This window comes from Elephantulus edwardii, unplaced genomic scaffold (genome assembly GCF_000299155.1).
Source record: "Elephantulus edwardii isolate Elephantulus edwardi_28Jun2011 unplaced genomic scaffold, EleEdw1.0 scaffold00269, whole genome shotgun sequence".
NCBI lineage: Eukaryota > Metazoa > Chordata > Mammalia > Macroscelidea > Macroscelididae > Elephantulus > Elephantulus edwardii.
In genome coordinates this window covers 500,897-519,072 of record NW_006400019.1, presented here as the reverse complement: position 1 = coordinate 519,072, position 18,176 = coordinate 500,897, and the positions used below count along the sequence as shown (strand labels likewise).

The 18,176-nt window shown below is 45.7% G+C and overlaps 1 protein-coding gene across 1 annotated transcript in view; it reads right to left on the bottom strand.

Moving 5' to 3' along the window:
• MTM1 (myotubularin 1) overlaps positions 1 to 18,176 on the bottom strand; it is a 110,462-nt gene that overhangs the window by 31,005 nt on the left and 61,281 nt on the right. The window contains exons 6-7 of the mRNA XM_006899910.1: positions 11,405 to 11,506; positions 750 to 833 (exon numbers count right to left, since the gene is read on the bottom strand). Coding sequence (XP_006899972.1) covers positions 750 to 833; positions 11,405 to 11,506 — 186 coding nt within the window. The remainder of the gene's footprint in view (positions 1 to 749; positions 834 to 11,404; positions 11,507 to 18,176) is intronic.

Here is an 18,176-nt window from a genome sequence, read left to right as displayed (position 1 = left end):
GCAACAGCTGGTCCAGAAAAGAGGAGATAAAATGAAAGGCAAACGCAGCCTTCCAAAGTTTAATAGTCAAAATGCTCTGTGGCAGCTGAGCCCCCACCTCATCAAATCTGCCAGTGAACACACAGACCACTGAGTGGGGCAAACGAACCCAGGCGCTGGGGGCCTGAGAAGGTTCTTCCCCAGTCTGGGCTCTGGCTCTTTGTTTCAGATGCATTGTCTTTTCACACAGCTCATCAACCAAACTCTCCAACTGTTTTACAATGTCGTAGAATGATGAACGCTTCGGTCACAACCCGTGTGGCCACACCACAGGCCAGAGTGGCACTGGCTCTGTCCAGGAAAGAAACCATTATGGGGGGAGGACCCCTAATCTGTTAGGATCTATAAAACAAGAGTGACTATAATGGAATTTAACGTCCACTAAGAGTTAAGTTCCTAAACATACAAATAAATAGCAACTCCTAAAAAGGCACAGAGGCTTGACTTCTTGTTTCATTTCAAAAATACTGTTTAACTGGTATTCGTCATACCGGGGAGAGGAGACAGAATCTACCGCGCGCGCCTCAGTGTAGCTTGAATATGACCATGGAATGTGTAATCTCTAAACTACTGGCAGATGAAAATGGAGACTCTCCCCAAAATGGAGACCCCACTACGAGCATCAAACTACAAGGGCTTTAGCAAGAGCATGACCAACAACGTATTGCTGGGAGACACACCTGTGACCCACCACATACAGCTCGCCTTACCTGCCGTCTATATTCTTCAACCGGATTATAAACCATCCATCCGTCCTCATCAAACTTTTCTTCATTTAAAAAGGCAAATAATGGCTAAGGGTAAAACAAACAAACAAACAAAACCACTATTAAATCAGTAATGTTTACTGAGAAAGAGTTAAAGATTTTACTAATAATCTATCCTATGATTTTGCACAAAATTAATTTTATTAGATTTGCCAACCATGAAATCACAACCCAAATGAAACCTTTAACAAAGAAACAGCCGTGGCGAATTCTGCACTGGCCGGCCTACATTACCTTTTCTCTTGCATAATAATTAGAGGCTCTGGCTACAAAGAGCCCCTTTAACGTATTCAGTTGGGTGTGGTGCCACAAAAATCATCTTTCCAGGCCAGAAACCATGTGCCTGTTTTACACATTACCTGTGCTATGTCGTGTTTTTCTTTAGGTTTTCATAAACTATTTGGTTCAATTTGAAGCAAGTACTCTAAAAGCAATAGCTGAGGTAAACGGCAGTTGAAAAAAACATTAAAAAGAACACAAAATTCAGGAATGGTGTTTGGACAATGTAACTGTGTGAAAGGAGAACAGACCCAGACAAGGCGTTCGGGAGAGGCTGCACCGTGAAACGGCCCTGCCGGCCTCCTGTCCTCTCTGCTCACTCCTGGAAAAGCCTGTGCCTTCACGTATCATCCATCCCTGGACTCCCTGTGGGACTCTGGCGGACTAGTGGTAAGAAGCTGCACTGCAATCTCAAAGGCACTCAGTTCAAATCCACCAGCTGTGCCGTGGGAGGAGGATGGGCACTCTCCTCCTGTGCGATTTACTGCCTCTAAAAACCCACCTACGAGCCAGTTAATGGGCTGGTTCCGACTCGATGTTCCGTACCAACAACACTTTGTCCCCTCAATCCCTCTTACTCTCCAGGGCCCCTCGTTTGTTGTTCGGTGCTGTCCTGTGCCACCCTCATCATCTCTGAGCACGTCTGACCCCATCTCCACTGTCATGTTCCAGTCCATCTCCTGCAGCTTCTTCCTCTTACTCACCCTCCCCCCTTGCAAGCATCATGTCTAAGCTCCCTGTTACGGACTGAGCTGGAGACACACACAGACACAGAGAGAGAGAATTGTAATCTCTGTGCCTGCAGCTGTAACTGCACTGGAGAATGAGCTGTCTCTGTCACAGTAGGAGGCAGGATCAGTGCACAGTGTGTCTTCCATCAATGTCTTTTGGGATGTGAGAGAGATAAAAGCTGCGAGCAAAGGCAGCACAAGGGGAGCAAAATGTCGAACCACCGGAAGACCACCCAGAAGCAGCAGCTCATTAAAAGACAAGGACTTTCCTCCAGAGCTAATCGGGAGGAAAAGCCTTCACCTTACAGTTGACACCTCAAATTCTTCCTAAACTGTGGGGGGGAAGATTCTTTGTTGTTAAAGCTACAAATTTTATTTCTGTTACAGCAGCTCTAGACACCTAAGGGGAGCTCTGGTACCCCAGTGTGCTGCCAGCCTGAAGGCAGAATGTTTGAATCCACCAGCTCTCCGTGGGAGAAAGGTGGGCAACCGCCTCCCATGCTCCCTACAGCCACCAAAGCCCCGCGGACTGGGGAGCTAGGAGTCAGTTCTGACTCTATGCCAATGAGCTAGAGAACTAAGAAACTGGCCCTGCTATGAGTATCTTGAGAACGTTGACACGAACTCACCCAGAGCCAAACTCGTGACTCCCCTTAACCAATCCTGCTCCTCCCATGATCTTCCCTGTTGGAGTAAAAGACGTCATCCTTCCAGCTGATTCCCTCTGGTGGCCAAGGGCTAACAAGCTGAGCTGCAATCCCAAAGGCACCGGGTTCAAATACACTAGCTGCTCAATAGGAGACGGATGGGCAGTCTCCTCGGAAGTGATTTACTGCCTCTGAAAGCCTGTTAGGGTCAGCGATGGGCCAGATCCAACTGGGCACCAGCACCTCTGATCCACCACATGGTATGCATGTGAAAGGTGGACGATAAGAAAGTCACAGAAGAAGAATCAAGGCTTCTGCACTGTCATGTTGGAGAATCAGACCGAATTTCCTACGGACTGCCAATGAGCAAACAAACCTGTCTTCGAGGAAGTACAAGAGTCTCTGTTCCAGGCAAGGATGGCGAGATTTCATCTCACACCCTTTGGTCATGTTGCCAGGAGGAACCAGTTCTCAGCAAAAGACATCATGCTGGGAAGAGGGAGGTTCAGCCAAAGAGAAGACGCTTCCTACGTAGATCGACTGACATGTTGACCACAGTGATGGGCTCGAGACAGGACAAGGTTCTGCTCTCTGATTCACAGGGTCACCACACACATGGGAGCACCTAATGCAGCAGCTGAGCAAGTCAGAAACTGGCGCCATCCTCACCTCTCCCTTGCTACCGCCATGGCTCAAGCCTTCACCATCACTCCCTTGTATTATGTCAGTAACTCGTCACAGAGGAATCAAGTCACTCCCTTGCCCCGAATCTTCCTTGGTTTCTCATCTCACTTGGAGTCAAAGCTGAAGGCTATGCCCCCAGGCCCAGCACATCCTCCCTCCTTCCCTTGTCACTGCGCTCCGATCACGCCAGCCTCTCCTCATGGCTTCCTCTTCATTTCTTCCCAGTCTCGGCTCAAACTTAACTATATCCAGTGAATCCTCCTGAAAACTCTACAGAAAACCACCTCTCCCAACAATGGTACTCCTATTCCCTGCCCAGTTTCCTTTCCCCCATTGTTTTGGACATCATTTTGACATATTGTATATTTGTTTGTTTACTGCTGGACCCCAATGTCCCCTCCTCCAAGACCGCAGGCTTCTTGAAAGTAACACTTGTTTTGCTCATACCCTCTGACCTCAGCAACCACAACAATGACAGGCCCACAGAAGTCAGCATATGTATTGGTTGACAACTGAATGAAAATCCAAACTCACATAACCCAACACAAGCTCTTTTTCTAGGACTGTGTCTGGGCACTGTTCCTCCAAGTATCTTGCTGCCACCCCTTTCCCTTCGATTATCAGCCAGTTACTTGCATACGGTGTTCTCTTCCCTACACTATAGCAGATTTCTGCAAAAGTACTGCTTAGCACCAGCAGTTTTTTAATAGCAAGAGGTTCAAGGTGAAGAGTGATGAAGAACATTCTCTCCAGACTTCTTTATTCATGAAGTTTCCAAAAGCATGAGGCACCTTCAGCTGGTCTCCACACTCGCAGCACTAGTCCTCAAACTGTCACCATTGCTCCTCAGAAATTTGGAGAGATCCCTGACAGTGGGCTTTCCCAGTGAGTATGTGTCCTGATCTCCTGACTGCTGGAACCAAATGTATTGATTGTGGGTCCAAGTAAGATGACGTCATCGACATTGTCAATCTTTTCTCCGTCTAGCACGATGTTGCTTATATATACTCATTTAACTCACAGCAACCCTGTGAACAACAAATCTGAACCTCGCTCTATCCTGTGCCATCTTCACTGTCTGTACTGAGCCACTGTCGTGCCCACTGTGTCAATCTATCCCACTGCGGGACTTTCTCAACCTCACCGACCCTCAAGCCTTCGTAGCATGACTTCTTTTCTAAAGACTAACCCCCTCCTGACAACATGCTGAAGTTTCACCATCTTGTCCTCTAAGGAACACCTGGTAGAACTTTCAAGGTAGAACTCTTTGTTATTTTGGCAGTCTATGGTATATTCCATTCCCTTCTCCAACATCACAATTCAAAGGCAATTCAAATCAATTCTTCTTTGGTCTTCCTTAATCACTGTCCAACTCTTAGATGCTTAGGAAGCAACTGAAAATTCTCTGGCTTAGCTCGAGAGAAATTTCGTCTTTAAACCGATGTTATTTGTCTTTGGCACTTTGGAGAGATCCTTGGTGGCATGTTTTCCCAGTGCAACAAGTCTTTTGGTTTCTTGACTGTTAACTACCCAAAGTGTTGACTCTGCATCCAAGTAAAAGGAAATTCATGACAACGTCAGTCTTTCCTCCGTTTTGGTGCTGTGGTGAGGACTTTTGTTTTCTTAACGTTGAAGTGTAACACATGTTGAAATCTTTGATCTGAAGAAGCATTAGGTCTTCTTCACTCTGCAACCAAGGCTGCCATCTGCACAGCGCAGGTTCTTGACAAGTCTTCCTCCAATTCTGATGCCACATTCTACCAACTATAATCCACTTAAATTAATCAATGACACCAGGGAGATGTTTCATCATTTCATAACTATCAGATTATATCATTACATAACTTCTGACCCACTAAGAATTATGGAGTAGTCAGGTGACGCATATTTTGAGGGAACACATATTTTGAATATGAATCATTGAAACTATAACAGTAACTGAAATCTGCCTTTAAGACTCTAGGCCTGCGTGGACTTTCTTGAACTGATGAAGTATGCTCATTGGATGTAGACTCACAGAAGGACCATGGTGGTAATGGTACATGAGTCACTGGCAGGGGTGCCCAGGGAGCTGAGTCTCAGCAGAGGCCTTTGGGGTGGGTGGGTGGACATCTAAAGCTGTGATCCACCACATGCCTACATGGCAACCTTGGGTGTCACCTGAGGTTTATGTGCCAGTGTTCTCATCTGTAATGGAGCTAATAAGAACCTCTATCCTATCAGGCTGTAGTGATGATTACATGAGCTCCAAAATATAAAGTCCTTACAACAGTACCTGGCAAATAAGAAGTGCCCAGTGAATGCCAGCTGTCGTGTTAGTAACAGGCCATTTTTCTCACTAGATGTACGTTTTCCAGACTATTAATAACATAATTGTGATAATAGATAGGACACTTTAAGTAATCTCAAAAAGATACAAATAGAACATTCTTATTTAGAACATTATTCTTATAAACATAACATTACTTGTACCTTGATAAAGGATTAGTTGAAAGTCTTCTAAATTTCAGTATATTAAAACCAGAAAACATCTTAACCAGAAATGCAAGTCAACGCTATAGAGCCGAGTCCAAATCTTTGTGGCCTGTAGCGCTGAGCAGAACCCCTGTGAGGCTGTAATCTTCATGAAAGCAAGCTGCCTCATCGTTCTCCCTTGGGGCAGCCAGCGGGCTGAAACCACTAACCTGTTAGTTAGTTAGTTAGTTAGCAGGGGAATACCTTAACTGCAGTGCCACTAGAGTCCCAGGGGAGACAGAACTACATAAGAAAAGAAATTCTTAAAAAAAAAAAAAAGGCTTTTTATATTTCCTTTTGATCCTATCTAGGCCTATACAACTTTGTTTTTCTGCAGTTGTATTTTCTGCTCTGTGACATTTCAGATTAAGCTCTTCAACATCACAGAGGTTCCTATTTGTTGTTATTCTGTGGGGGGAAGTTGTTTTCCTCTGGTGGTTTGTTTTGTTTTTGGTAATCTGATCTCCAAGATGCATAGACATTGGCACTGTTAAGTAGACTTGCTGGCTCTGATTTCAGAAAAGGAGCATCTGGGTTTAAAAGGCTTTTGCTGTAGACACCAGAGGTCTTCCCCGGACTTGAGATGAAAGGGGTGGCTGACATCACATTTTCGCTTACAGGAGATGAAATGAGAGAGAAGCTAGCAGAGCAGGAGGACCTAAGAAACAAGAGCCAGAGTGGAGCTCATTCTTTATATTCGAGGTCACTGAGCTGAGAACTTCCTAGACCCACAGGAAAACTGAAGCCAAGACACGTGGACATTTCCAAGCAATGCCCAATCCACAGACACTGAAAGCAGACAAGGACCTTTCCTAGAGCTGGCACCCTGATTTTGGACTTCTGGACCCCTAAACTGAGAGAGAATACATTTCTGTTTGTTGAAACCACCCACTTGTGATATTTCTGTTACCACAGCACTAGAGAACGAATACAGTGACTTGAGTAATATCTATGTTGTTGCCGTGTACCGTAGAGTAGGAACTGACCCACAGATGACCCTCTGGCAGGTTTTCAGAAGCAGTTAATTGCATGCGAGGAGATTGTTCATCCCTCTCCTGAAGAGCAGCTGGTGGCCTCGAACCATGTGCCTTTGGGTTTGCAGTACAGCTTCCTACCACTAGGCCACCAGAGCTCCCTATTGATACCTATATTAACTTAAAAAAAGGTATTTTATTCTATATATACCGTGATGCCGAGAGTTTATTGTTCAAAACGGCTTTTCTATCCATTGGTTTTTACTCTGTCACATGGATGGGTGGGATCATACAGCTATGGAGTGTATCCACCACCCTACTAGATTTAAATTGAGAGGATTCGGCAACAGAAATGGGGAATCTCAACACCCAACACCTTCCAGGGCACTTCACGACACGGACCTAAACCTTGAGCCTGAAGGACAAAGGGCCTGAGAAATTGTCTGGAATGACAGATTGTATCCTGCTGCCAACCTGTTAACTTTCCTAATAAACCTGGTTCTGTATGGTCTGTGAGCTGTTTCAACGGATTTTGGACCCAAGAGGACAGTAGGACTGCCGATGAAACGAGTAGAGAGAAGTGCAGGAAAGTGAATGGCCATATCCGACCTCATGAGAATGAGTTCTGTGTTGTGGACGCTGTTGATGGGTGCAGTTCTCCCTCGTGTCATCAGTGGAGGTCGGATATGGCCGCTCCTATGCCATCCCTGCTCTTTTTACATTTACAGGATTCGTGGTCTAAAAGAAGTTTTTTAACCTTTTGAATTGTGATTGCTCAAAAGCAGTGCACTGTATACCATGCCTCTAACATACACATGTACAGACACAGTACACTCCTGAACACGCAGTAAGTATACACACTATCACATCCACCACAAGCACACATACTCAGTTCACACTCCCTCCCCAGGACACGCACTTATGGTAGCAGCAGTCAACAGACCAAAAGATACACACTCTCACACCCAGGCACATGCTTGTGTTATCCATCTCTGTTTCTTTCTTCTGTTTGATTGAAGACACACCTTACTCTAATCCTCTAGCCTAGTGAATCGATTTTGTAACTCACTAATGGGTTGGACTCCTCAGTTCTGTCTAAAAAATTGTGTATCTCTGATTATACATATATGAGAAAATAGTAAAGGAAACCCATGAACGACCTTTGCTATCAAATATATTTGTCTCTAATACTACTCAGGCTCTGGTCATAGGTCTGTTTTTGCCTTTACATTTTTTAAGCATTAGAAACATTTGTCATACTTTCAAAAGCAATAATGTATTTGTACAAGGACTGTTATAAGCAGTTTCTGAGAATCCAGTGCGATTACCAGTGTTTGCAAGGCCAAGCAAACATAAGAAAATGAATGCTTTGATCAAAATATGAAAGGCTACCAACAAGCTTTTTAAATCTTACTGAGCTGAATGAGTACTGTACTGATCAAGTTAACGACCTGGTGTTGCCAAACTGCTCAAGTGGAGGGTGAAGTTAACGTCCTGACTTAAACACACTGAGTGATGAAAATACTAATGGGGACAGGGATAAATGACAGTCAAAGGGGTGGTATGGCAGGAAAACCGCCCACCCCCAGCTTATTTATCCCATGGCTGGACTGGGATCTCACCTTGGCCTCTGAATGCTGGTAAAAGTACTTAATCTGGTTTACCAGTGTCAGCAAAATTAGCAAAGTGACCGTGTCAAGTCACCCTTTGTATCGTTCAGTGCGATCAGTCTTGGATTATGCTTCCAGGAGATCTCTTTCTGGCAATTTCTGACAGTCTTCACTTTGGCTGTTTGCAAATGTTTCCCCTCTCCTGTCTCTGAGGAGTAACTGGCGCTTCTCCTTTCTAGAAACTGCCCAGGGCCCTGTCTTGCTCATCACATCTAACCATCCCTTCAGCTTCTTTCCTCAGCAATGCCATCTCCTGCCCACAAGGAAGGTCAATTTTCTCCGATTCCAGGAAATGAAATGCTTCTGTCAACTTGGCTGCCACTGTTTGGATCACAAGAGTCTTTACCTAATTGTGCACTGAGTCATCATCCTGCACCCCCCACCACACACACACCTCCACGTACTCTCTCTCTCTCTCTCTCTCGGAATGTGTGCTCAATGGTTCTCATTCCTTCCTTCTTGAGGTAATTTTTCTTAAATTCTAAAAGAGTTCAGCATACTTAAGTCTGGCACTGTCCTCAGCACAAAGGCTCAAGACAGAGGGCGGGGTTCCCACCTCGAGACTTCACAGTTAGGAGGCTGGGTGTCCAGGGAACTTGCAGTGGTCACACCTCAGTCTCTTCCAGAGCCTCTCTCTCCTGGCCTCTTCTGCAGCAGCTTCTGCCCAGGGCCATCTTCCTGACCTCTTTCTCCCTTTGGTCCTCTGCCCAGTACACAGCTCAGGTTTTTCTTTCATCTCCTTATCTCTCCAATTCCCTTGGCTGCTTCCAGTTCTGCTTCCTACAAGCTGGTCTTTTCCAGTACTCATGTTCTGGACTTCTCTATGTCCCCTAAGGCTACGTACTCAGGGGGGAGGCCCATGAAACTTCAGTTAAAATTCTGTGTATTGATGCATTCTTGGGGGAAGAGAAACTATAGCTGAACTCATATGATCAGAAGAGTCCATGACTCTAAAAGGATAGAGGATTAAGGACCACAACCCTAGATCTCCTAGAGAGGATGAGACCTGGCTGCTCCTTGGAGGCAGAGATTCTGAAGCTCCGTCTGACATACTTTGGGCATGTGGTCAGGAGGGACAAGTCCTTGGAGAAGGACATCATGCTTGGGAGGGTGGAGGAACAAAGCAGGAGAGGAAGACCCTGGATTGACTCAGTGACCGTGATAATGGGAGTAGGTGTGTCAGAGACAGTAAGGCTGACACAGGATAGAGTAGGGTTCAGAGTTGTGTGCATAGGGTCGCTATGAGTCGCAGGCGACTTGACGGCACATAACAACAACCACCATCACCCCATGTCTCTACCAACTGCCTGTCAGTCTGTGTGTCCTGACAGCTGGTGTGAGGCAGGAAGCGATGTCACAGGTATCATTTTTCCAGTCCCAGTCCTCACATGTCTTAACTACTCTCTTCCACATGCACTCACACTGTTTTCTGAAGTGACAGACATGTCTTCTCGAACATTGGGGACTAGTATTCTAGAGGCAGTGACAACTGCTGGTGTACAACGAAGCGACTGTCCCAGTGAAGCACGTCACACCAATCCTGGCTTCCGAGCGCACAGACAAGTAATGCTCACACTACCCAGAAGTCCACCCAGTGGGTGAGAAGCCACTGCCTCCAAGCCAGTGCTGACTCACAGTGCCCTTCCACTCGCTTTGAGAGGCTGTCAATCTTTGAGCAACGGCATTATGGAAAGTGTGAAATATTGCCACAATGGCCAAAATGTGACAGTGACACGAAATGCGCATATGCTATTGGAAAAAAGGCGCTGATACACCTGCACAATGCAAGGTTGCCATAAACCTTCCATTTTTAAAAAAAATGTATTCACAAAATGTAATAAAAAGCAAAGGGCAATAGAACTGGGTGTGCCTATATCTTGACCTGTTTTGGTATTTTGGTTAAAGTATTTCCTTTTTGAAAGATAATTTTTAGTAATTTAAACTTAGAGGATAGAATTTTCTAAAATTTTGGATCTGGGGGTTCAGTTCTCATTTCTCCCACTCTAGTTGTTGTTATGTGCCATCGAGTCACCTGTGACTCATAGCGACCCTATGTACAACAGCCCTAAACCCTGCTCTTGCCATTCTTATTGTCTCTGACACACCTATCCCCATTACCCCAGTCACTGAATCAATCCATCTCATCAAGGGTTTTCCTCTCCTGCACTGTCCCTCCACCCTCCCAAGCATGACGTCCCTCTCCAAAGACTGACACTGGTGGATTAAAACTGCTGGCCGGCTTTCAGTTAGCAGAGAAACTTGGTATGCGCTGTACTACGAGCCCCTTTCCTTCTAGATATTTACCCTAAAATAGACAGACAGACAGAGAGAGAAAGAGAGAGAGAGAGAGAGAGTGTGTGTGTGTGTGTGTGTACACATATGTCCACATTCTTTCTGGTTTTCTCCTAAACCTGTGTTTGCCTCCAAGTATGTTTAGAGCCGACCAGAGCAAAAGGAGGCGAAAACAGAGGTCGGGTGATGAAGGGGAGCGAGCAAAAAGATGGAAGCAAAGCAGGACTGCAGCAAACGGGCAGAACATACAGAAAAACAAAACAACCAAAGTCCAGGAAGAATTCGTAATCAGGAGGATAACTAGGAGGTCCAAGTTTACGTACACATATTGAAGCACCTTATGGACCAAGTCAAAGATGATAGCTAATCAAACGCATAAAAAGTCCTTCCTGCCAAGTATAGACTAAATGCTAACAACTGATGGCTGACATGCCACCCCCTTAGGACATAAAGCCACCCCATCCACATCCTCTCAGCAACACCTACAGACCCAAAGCACCCTTTAGCTGCCACAGTGGCAGCAGCGCACACAGCCCCAGTCACCGCCCCGCGCCTCCCACGGTCCACATCGCGCAAGTCCACACAGCGAGCAGGCCAAGCACGGCTTTCCCTGAGTGAAGCGCCCATCAGCCTCACGGGCTCTGTGGTTGAGGGGTCTGTGTGAACCAGGCCCGCAGCAAGGATGGTCCTCACACACGGTACACCCCAAAGTGGGCTGCAGAGGACATGCAGAGTTCTGGCCCACGTCTCACTTAACAAGGAGGCACCCTAAAAGTTCCATGCTGAGGAAAGAACCCTGGAATTTACCAGGCTGTGCGCCAGGGGAAAGGCGTATCTGGTGAGGATCTCAAACATATCTCTCCGGCTGTGGCCTTCCTGTTTCAAGGCGAACCTCAGGTTTCTCATGTCCTGCGGGCAAAAGAGAAGTGAGACAGCTGAGCCTCCAGGTAAAGCCCCACTCATCAGCCATTTAACTAAGAGAGTAGATCCACTTACCTGAAAGGGCAATTAGGCAGACTACAAAGAACACCTTTTTATGTATATTCTCAAGTATTTAAGAACATCTGAAAATATTCCCACGTAGCTCTAAGCAAAATAAAACAACATAACTAGTGCTAAAGGAAATAAAGAGTCAAAATGGGTTCGGTAAGAAGCAAAACGCCCAGGATCTGAAGTGTCTATCTGCTTTGATGGCTGCTGAGGTGTTTCGTTATGAAACAGTATTTCAGTCAGAGAAATCTCTGGAAACGGGACCTGTTCTCACGTATCATCTCAAGATTGCCAAACATGAACTGAGACGCACTCCCTCCTGCTTTTACTTGAATGTCTAAGCATAGAAATTAGAAAAGGATTGGCATTTTAAGCTTATGCAAGTAACAGAAAAGGCACCTTTTAAGGAATGACGGTGCCACAGACTGGGGAAAAAATTTGGTAATGACATATCTGATAAGGAACTCATGTCTAAAATTTATAGACTGCTCCAGCACCTCAATCAGATAAAGGTAAACAACCCAATCATAAACTGGGCACAGGATATGAACGGACACTTCACCAAAGAAGACAGATGACGAACAAACACATGAAGAAATGGTCAAAATCCCTAGCTCTAAGAGAGATGCAAATCAAAACAACTATGAGATACCATCTCACCCCAGCAACAGCAGCAAAGTTCAGCAAAGCTGAAATCAATAAATGCTGGAAGGTTGTGGAGAGATTGGAACCCTTACTCACTGCTGGTGGGAATGCAACCACTATGGAAGGTTGTTTGGCACTTTCTCAAAAAATTGGGAAATAAAAATCCCATTTGACCCAGCAATGCCACTACTGGGAATATACCCTAATGAAACCAGAACCACCACCCAAACAGATTTATGCACACCCATGTTTATTGCTGTGTTATTTATTTACACTAGCAAAGAGATGGAAACAACAAATGAATGGATAGAAGAAATATGGTATATTCATACAGTGGAACACTACACAGCACTGAAAAACAATGAACTCATAAAACATTACACAACATGGGACACCCTGGAGGACATTATGCTGAGTGAAATATTTCCATCACAAAAACACAAATACTGCATAGCACTACTGTTATAAAGTAGGTTTGGGAGGAGAATGGGGTCAGAGTGGATCGATAATGAACAGTTCACTGGAACAGGTGAAGGAAATGTATGATTAGGCATTATATGTACGACAATAGCCCGGAATAAGAGGCACACTGCACAGAGGACTGGGGGAGGGGAGGAAGATAACTGTGCATCAATGAATGATTAAAAAAATACCAAAAACTGAACTAGAGGAGGGTGAAGGGGGTAAAAATGTGCAACAATGAATGAATGAAAATTAACTTTTCTGTAAACTTTTGTTAAAATCACAATTAAAAGAAAAAACTTTATTTAAAAAATGACTGTGGAAAATGTACATATAAAGATTTGCCTCTCAAACATTTCTCACATGTGCAATTCAGTGATGTCATGCTCGTCATGTTGTGTCGCCATCACCACTATCCATGTCTAGATTATTCCATTACTCTTCCCAGATGCTTTGTTTTCTGGCATCCCTCGCCTTGCCCACGCCTACCACAGACCCCACTAACACAGCACACTGCTCGCTGGAGTCACTCAGCCGCAACAAGCATGAGCTCTAGGCAGTCACCAATTCCCCAGAAGCGGGACCAGACAATATTCCTCTTGGTGCTGACTTATTTCAGTCAGGGCCACGTTTCCAGGTTTGATCTATGTCGCGGCTTGAGTCCACTGGACGGAACGGCCCCATTGTGCTTGTCCACTCGTCTGCTGATGGACACTGAGGCGGTTCTGCCCTTCATCTACTGTGGATGTGTTGCAGCGAGCACTGGCGTCTGAGTCCCTGCTTTTAAGCCTTCTGGGTCTATGCCTAGGAGTGGAATGTTGGGTCATATGGTAGTTCAGTGGTTAACTTTCCGAGAACCTTCCAGACTGTCTTCCACAGTGGCTGCACCATCACATAAGCAATATGCTTCCACTGTTTAGTCTAACTTTCACAGAGTTCTATAAAACCACACAGAGTGCCTCATCTATCAGTAGTGATCCAAACCAGACTTAACAGGACCTACTTCTTTAATAAGCTAAAGGGTTCAGGACCATCCTTTAAACAGAAGGCAAACAAAATACCTGTTACCACTGAGTCTGTTCTGACTGACAGCAACAGAGAAGAACTGCCCCATCAGGTCCTCGGGCGGCCTTTCCGGGAGCACATGACCAGGTCTTTCTCTGTAGAGCCAGTCATAGACTCAAATCTGCAACCTTTCAATTAACAGCTGAACCAGTGTCAGCAAGGCTCCTTCCAAACAAAATGCCCACTGCTGTTGTGTCAATGCCAACTCATAGTGACCCTACAGGGCAGAATGGCTGGTGGATTTGAACTGCCCACCTTCTGGTCAGCAGCCCAGTGCTTAACCTACACCACCAGCAGGACTACTCGTAACCCAAAGAGACTTCTTCAAATGTCAGCATATGCTATCTAGCAAAGTGTCTTCTTTCAAGAGGAGCAGGGCTCTGCGGCGGTGGGATGGCTGGAAGCCAGCAGCGGCCATGCTCTGCAGCACACTGTCTGTTCAGAAACGTCCCTGCCCTCCTGCCTATCAGAGTCCTTACATATGTCAGAAAACATACTCATCTCTTATTTCAAGAGGATTCTTAAAGCTTAGTAAGTTATTGTTCTGAGGGACCAGAAAGTCTTGCTATTTTTTAAAATATGTTTAAAAATATCACCAAACTCAAAAACACACACCTCCTGTCACTGCCACAGAATGTAATCAGTTCTGACTCACAGAGACCATTCTTGGGTTTCTGAGACTGTTAAGTCTTGACAGGAGGAGACTCTCCCTCTTTCTCCCAGAGAGCCGGGGCGGACCTCCAGAGCTCCAGATAGAAGCCAAAATGCCAGCAGCCGCACGCAAAGAATTCCGTCATGAAGCCACTACTGACCGCGACTGATCACTCCCCACACAGGCATCTGCCGGTCCCTGAAGGCTCTATGGCTTTGTGCTTGCATTTTTAAAAGGAACAGAATAAAGCCACCAACCAACACACCCTCTTCAAAGTAGTTTAACAAAATACACCTGCGTAAGCCTGCACTCTTGATTGTGGGTCAATGATGCAAAGCGAGTCAAATGATGACAGGCAGAGTTAACAAGCACCCCGAAACACAAGTGCCCTCAGGGATCCAGGATCGGTGGGGACCTTCTTGCTAACAGTCAAGGGCTAGATGGTAGCTCAGTAGCACCTGGCCAGAAAAGAGATCATTTCTAGATCCAGATAGATTCTGCTCCATCTGTAATTCCATCAACTATTTTCAGCGTGCCAAAGTACAAATAATTCCAGCAACGGCTTTCTGACATCCAACTCGGATCTAATTAGAAGGCAGAAGGAATTACACTGCCATCTTGCCAACAAGAAAATGAAAGCAGCAAAGATAAATTAATCACAGGCAACAGGTCACCAAATGTCTCCCAAAAATCTGAGCACACACTACGTAAGGAGCTCCGCCAGGACCTCCGAGTCTGCCTGCGAGGGAAGGATGGCCGGCAGAGAGGCTGCCACCATAAGCTTGCCAGGGACTGAGTCACACAGCAGGGCTGCTCCAAGCCTCGCGAGCCAACGAGAGCTCATGCAAGCACACCCCTTACGGGTCTGAAGGCTGACTGACTGGGGCATCACTTCCACAAGATTTCTGAAGAAAACACAACTCCCTTCCAGCTTCAAATACAACACTGTCTTTTGGTGGACTGAGTGGGGCTGAAAGCAAGAAAGAGGTGGCTCTGTGGGGCCATGGTCTTCCCCCACCCACCTGTCTTCTGTAAGGTTGTCAGCAGAAGCAAAAACGTGACCTAGGGGAAGAATTCCACATCCAGAGCTATCCCTGCGCGCGGTCCACCTGCTCGCCATAGCGGCTCAGGGCCAGCAGTGACGGCAGCCGCTGGGGGGGAGGTGAGTAGAAAGGCCTCGTGGGAGGCGTGACCCCCCACAGGTGGGGCAGCAGGTGGCTGCGGTTACTGTCAGCTGAGGAGAGAAGCTGGCGCTGCCTCCACACCACCATGTCCTTCTCAAGATCACTTGTAGCGAGTACACAGAGTCTGGTTCTTATGCTGGAGGTGTTGCCAGGGAGAGATCACCGTTCAACGACATGTTGTTGTTAGGTGCCGTTAAGTCAAGTCCAACTCACAGGGACCTTGTGACCAGGCGAGCTGAGCCCTGCCCTCCCCGGTGCTGCCTTCATCAGCTCTGGCACACTGGAGCGCACTGCGAGTCACTGTGTCGATCGGTCTCACTGGAGGTCTTCCCCTTCGCCGAGCCTCCATCTTTCCAGCCTTCAAAGCATGAGCAATGGAGCTTCGTCATCTTTGCCTCCAAGGAGCAGTGGCTGCGCCTTCTCCGAGACCTATCTGTTTGTTCTTCTGGCAGCTCCTGGGACAGGCGTGCTCCTCTCCAGTACCACAACTCAAAGGCATCAATTCTCTGTTATCCTTACCCATCGTCCAACTCTGATGTGTAGCAGGTGATTGAGAAGACCTGGGTTAGGTGCACCTTAGTCTTCAAACAGACATCACTGCTCTTCAGCATTCTGGACCAGTCCCTCACGGCAGACTTGCCCAATGCAACATGTCTCTTGATTTCTTGACTGCTGGTACTAAGAGTGTTGACTGTTGATCAGAGAAGATGAAATAATGGATAGCTTCAATCCTTCCTTCTTCTGACACAGTGTTGGTTGTTGGTCCTGTGGAGAGGACCTTTGTTTTCTCAAAATGTTGAGACGTAATCCAAACCTAAGGCTAGTCTTTGATCCTCTGCAGCAAACGTCTCATATCCTCCTTATTTTCAGCAAGCAAAGTCGTGTCATCTGCATAATGCAGGTTAAAATGGTGTGATACTATACTGTTTTAGGCTATCTTCTTTGGCCTTTCCCAAATTCCAAGAAATATACATATGTAACATGTGAGAACAGAGAGCTCTGGTGGCTTAGTGGTTAGTGCTGCCATCCTAAAGGCACATGGTTCAAATCCACCAGTTGCTCCACAAGAGAAGGATGGGCAATCTCCTCTCATGTGATTTAGTCCCTGAAAGCCTGCTGGAGGGTCAGCTAGAGTCGGCCACCAGCACCACCACCTGGAACAGCGATGGTTATGGGGGGTGAGAGCTGGCAGGGTTTCATTCTGCTGTCCACAGGGCTTCTGTGCACCTGAAGGCACCTAACAGTAACACTTGAGAATCGTGAGTCATTCTTGATTCTTACGCTTTTTGACAAAGGGTAGGCATGCTCTTCATCTTAATAATTTTGGGACCTAATATTCAACCACAAGTTTTTTCTTGCGATAAGATAATGCAACAAAATATATTTTTTAAAAAACCTTAGTGGAGAAAGTTACTTCAAAATGATAAAAATACCATTCCCACTGTCCTTGGGTACTTTAACAATCTACTCCCACAGGTCTTTTATGTAAAACACAAAATCCTTCCTTAAAATAAAGCTCAGTTAAAGGTGATGGAAATTTACCCATGGATAGTGCTGGTAGCTGGCCACCATGATTCATGTAACCACCACCACTAACTTGTGTACGTGAAAATGAAAAAATTGTGAGTCTTGTGTTGTTTGTGTATTTCTACAAGAAAAAATAATCTGAGAAATTTAATCTCCATGTATATAGACTCCAAAGTGTAGACAGGAGCTGGGATTAGAAATAAGGCAGCTCACAAGCTGGAATTAGAAATAAGGCAGCTTTGCATTAACACAGAAACAAAATTTTTAAAATGAGTAGGGAGTGACAGGGAATTTAAGTTTAAAATCAATCCTTTGATCGTAACAGGATTGTACTAGAGTCCTGACTGTTTATAAACTGAAGATGAAAATATCCTAATATGTTCAGAATCCAAACATAAATAGAAGAGACCGAGCTCTTCCATTGACTCCAAACAGCCTCATTCTGCAAAGGAGAAGGCAGGACATTTCAGGTCAGAATGCTTTTCATTTTCTGGAAGTTGGGGAGGGGGAAACTAAAACAAAAAGAAGAGCTTACCACAGAGAGTCTGAAATTGTTACTATCTGGCTCTTAACTGGAGAAGTGTGCCGACCTTTGCTATGGTTCACAGTTACCCGAGTTGCTTGAATTATTTTTTTTTATGGTTAAGAATTTTATTATCAAACTTACTACATGTCTTATGAAAGTTCAAACCTTACAGCAAGGTGTCAACAGTCCACCTGGGAAAGCAATGGCTACTTCTTTCCTTCTAAGAGTTTCTACCTCCACCCTCGCCCCTTAAGGTCAACAAGGGTCCCTTTAGATGCTTTAGTCTCAACGTTCTGGGTTCAAACCTTCAGAGACTAGGTCACAATTAGATTCTGAGTAGAACCCAAAGATCTACATTTTGCAAAGAGTTCCCAAGGTCATCTTGACTCAGACCTAGGTTCCAGAGGCACTGGAAGACAAGAATTCCCTAAGTCCTTCCAGCTCTTTCCAGGATCCAGCAATATTCTACCGAGTCCTGTCGACTGACAGGCAATACCTGGGGGGCAGGTTTCATGCCAGAGAATTCAC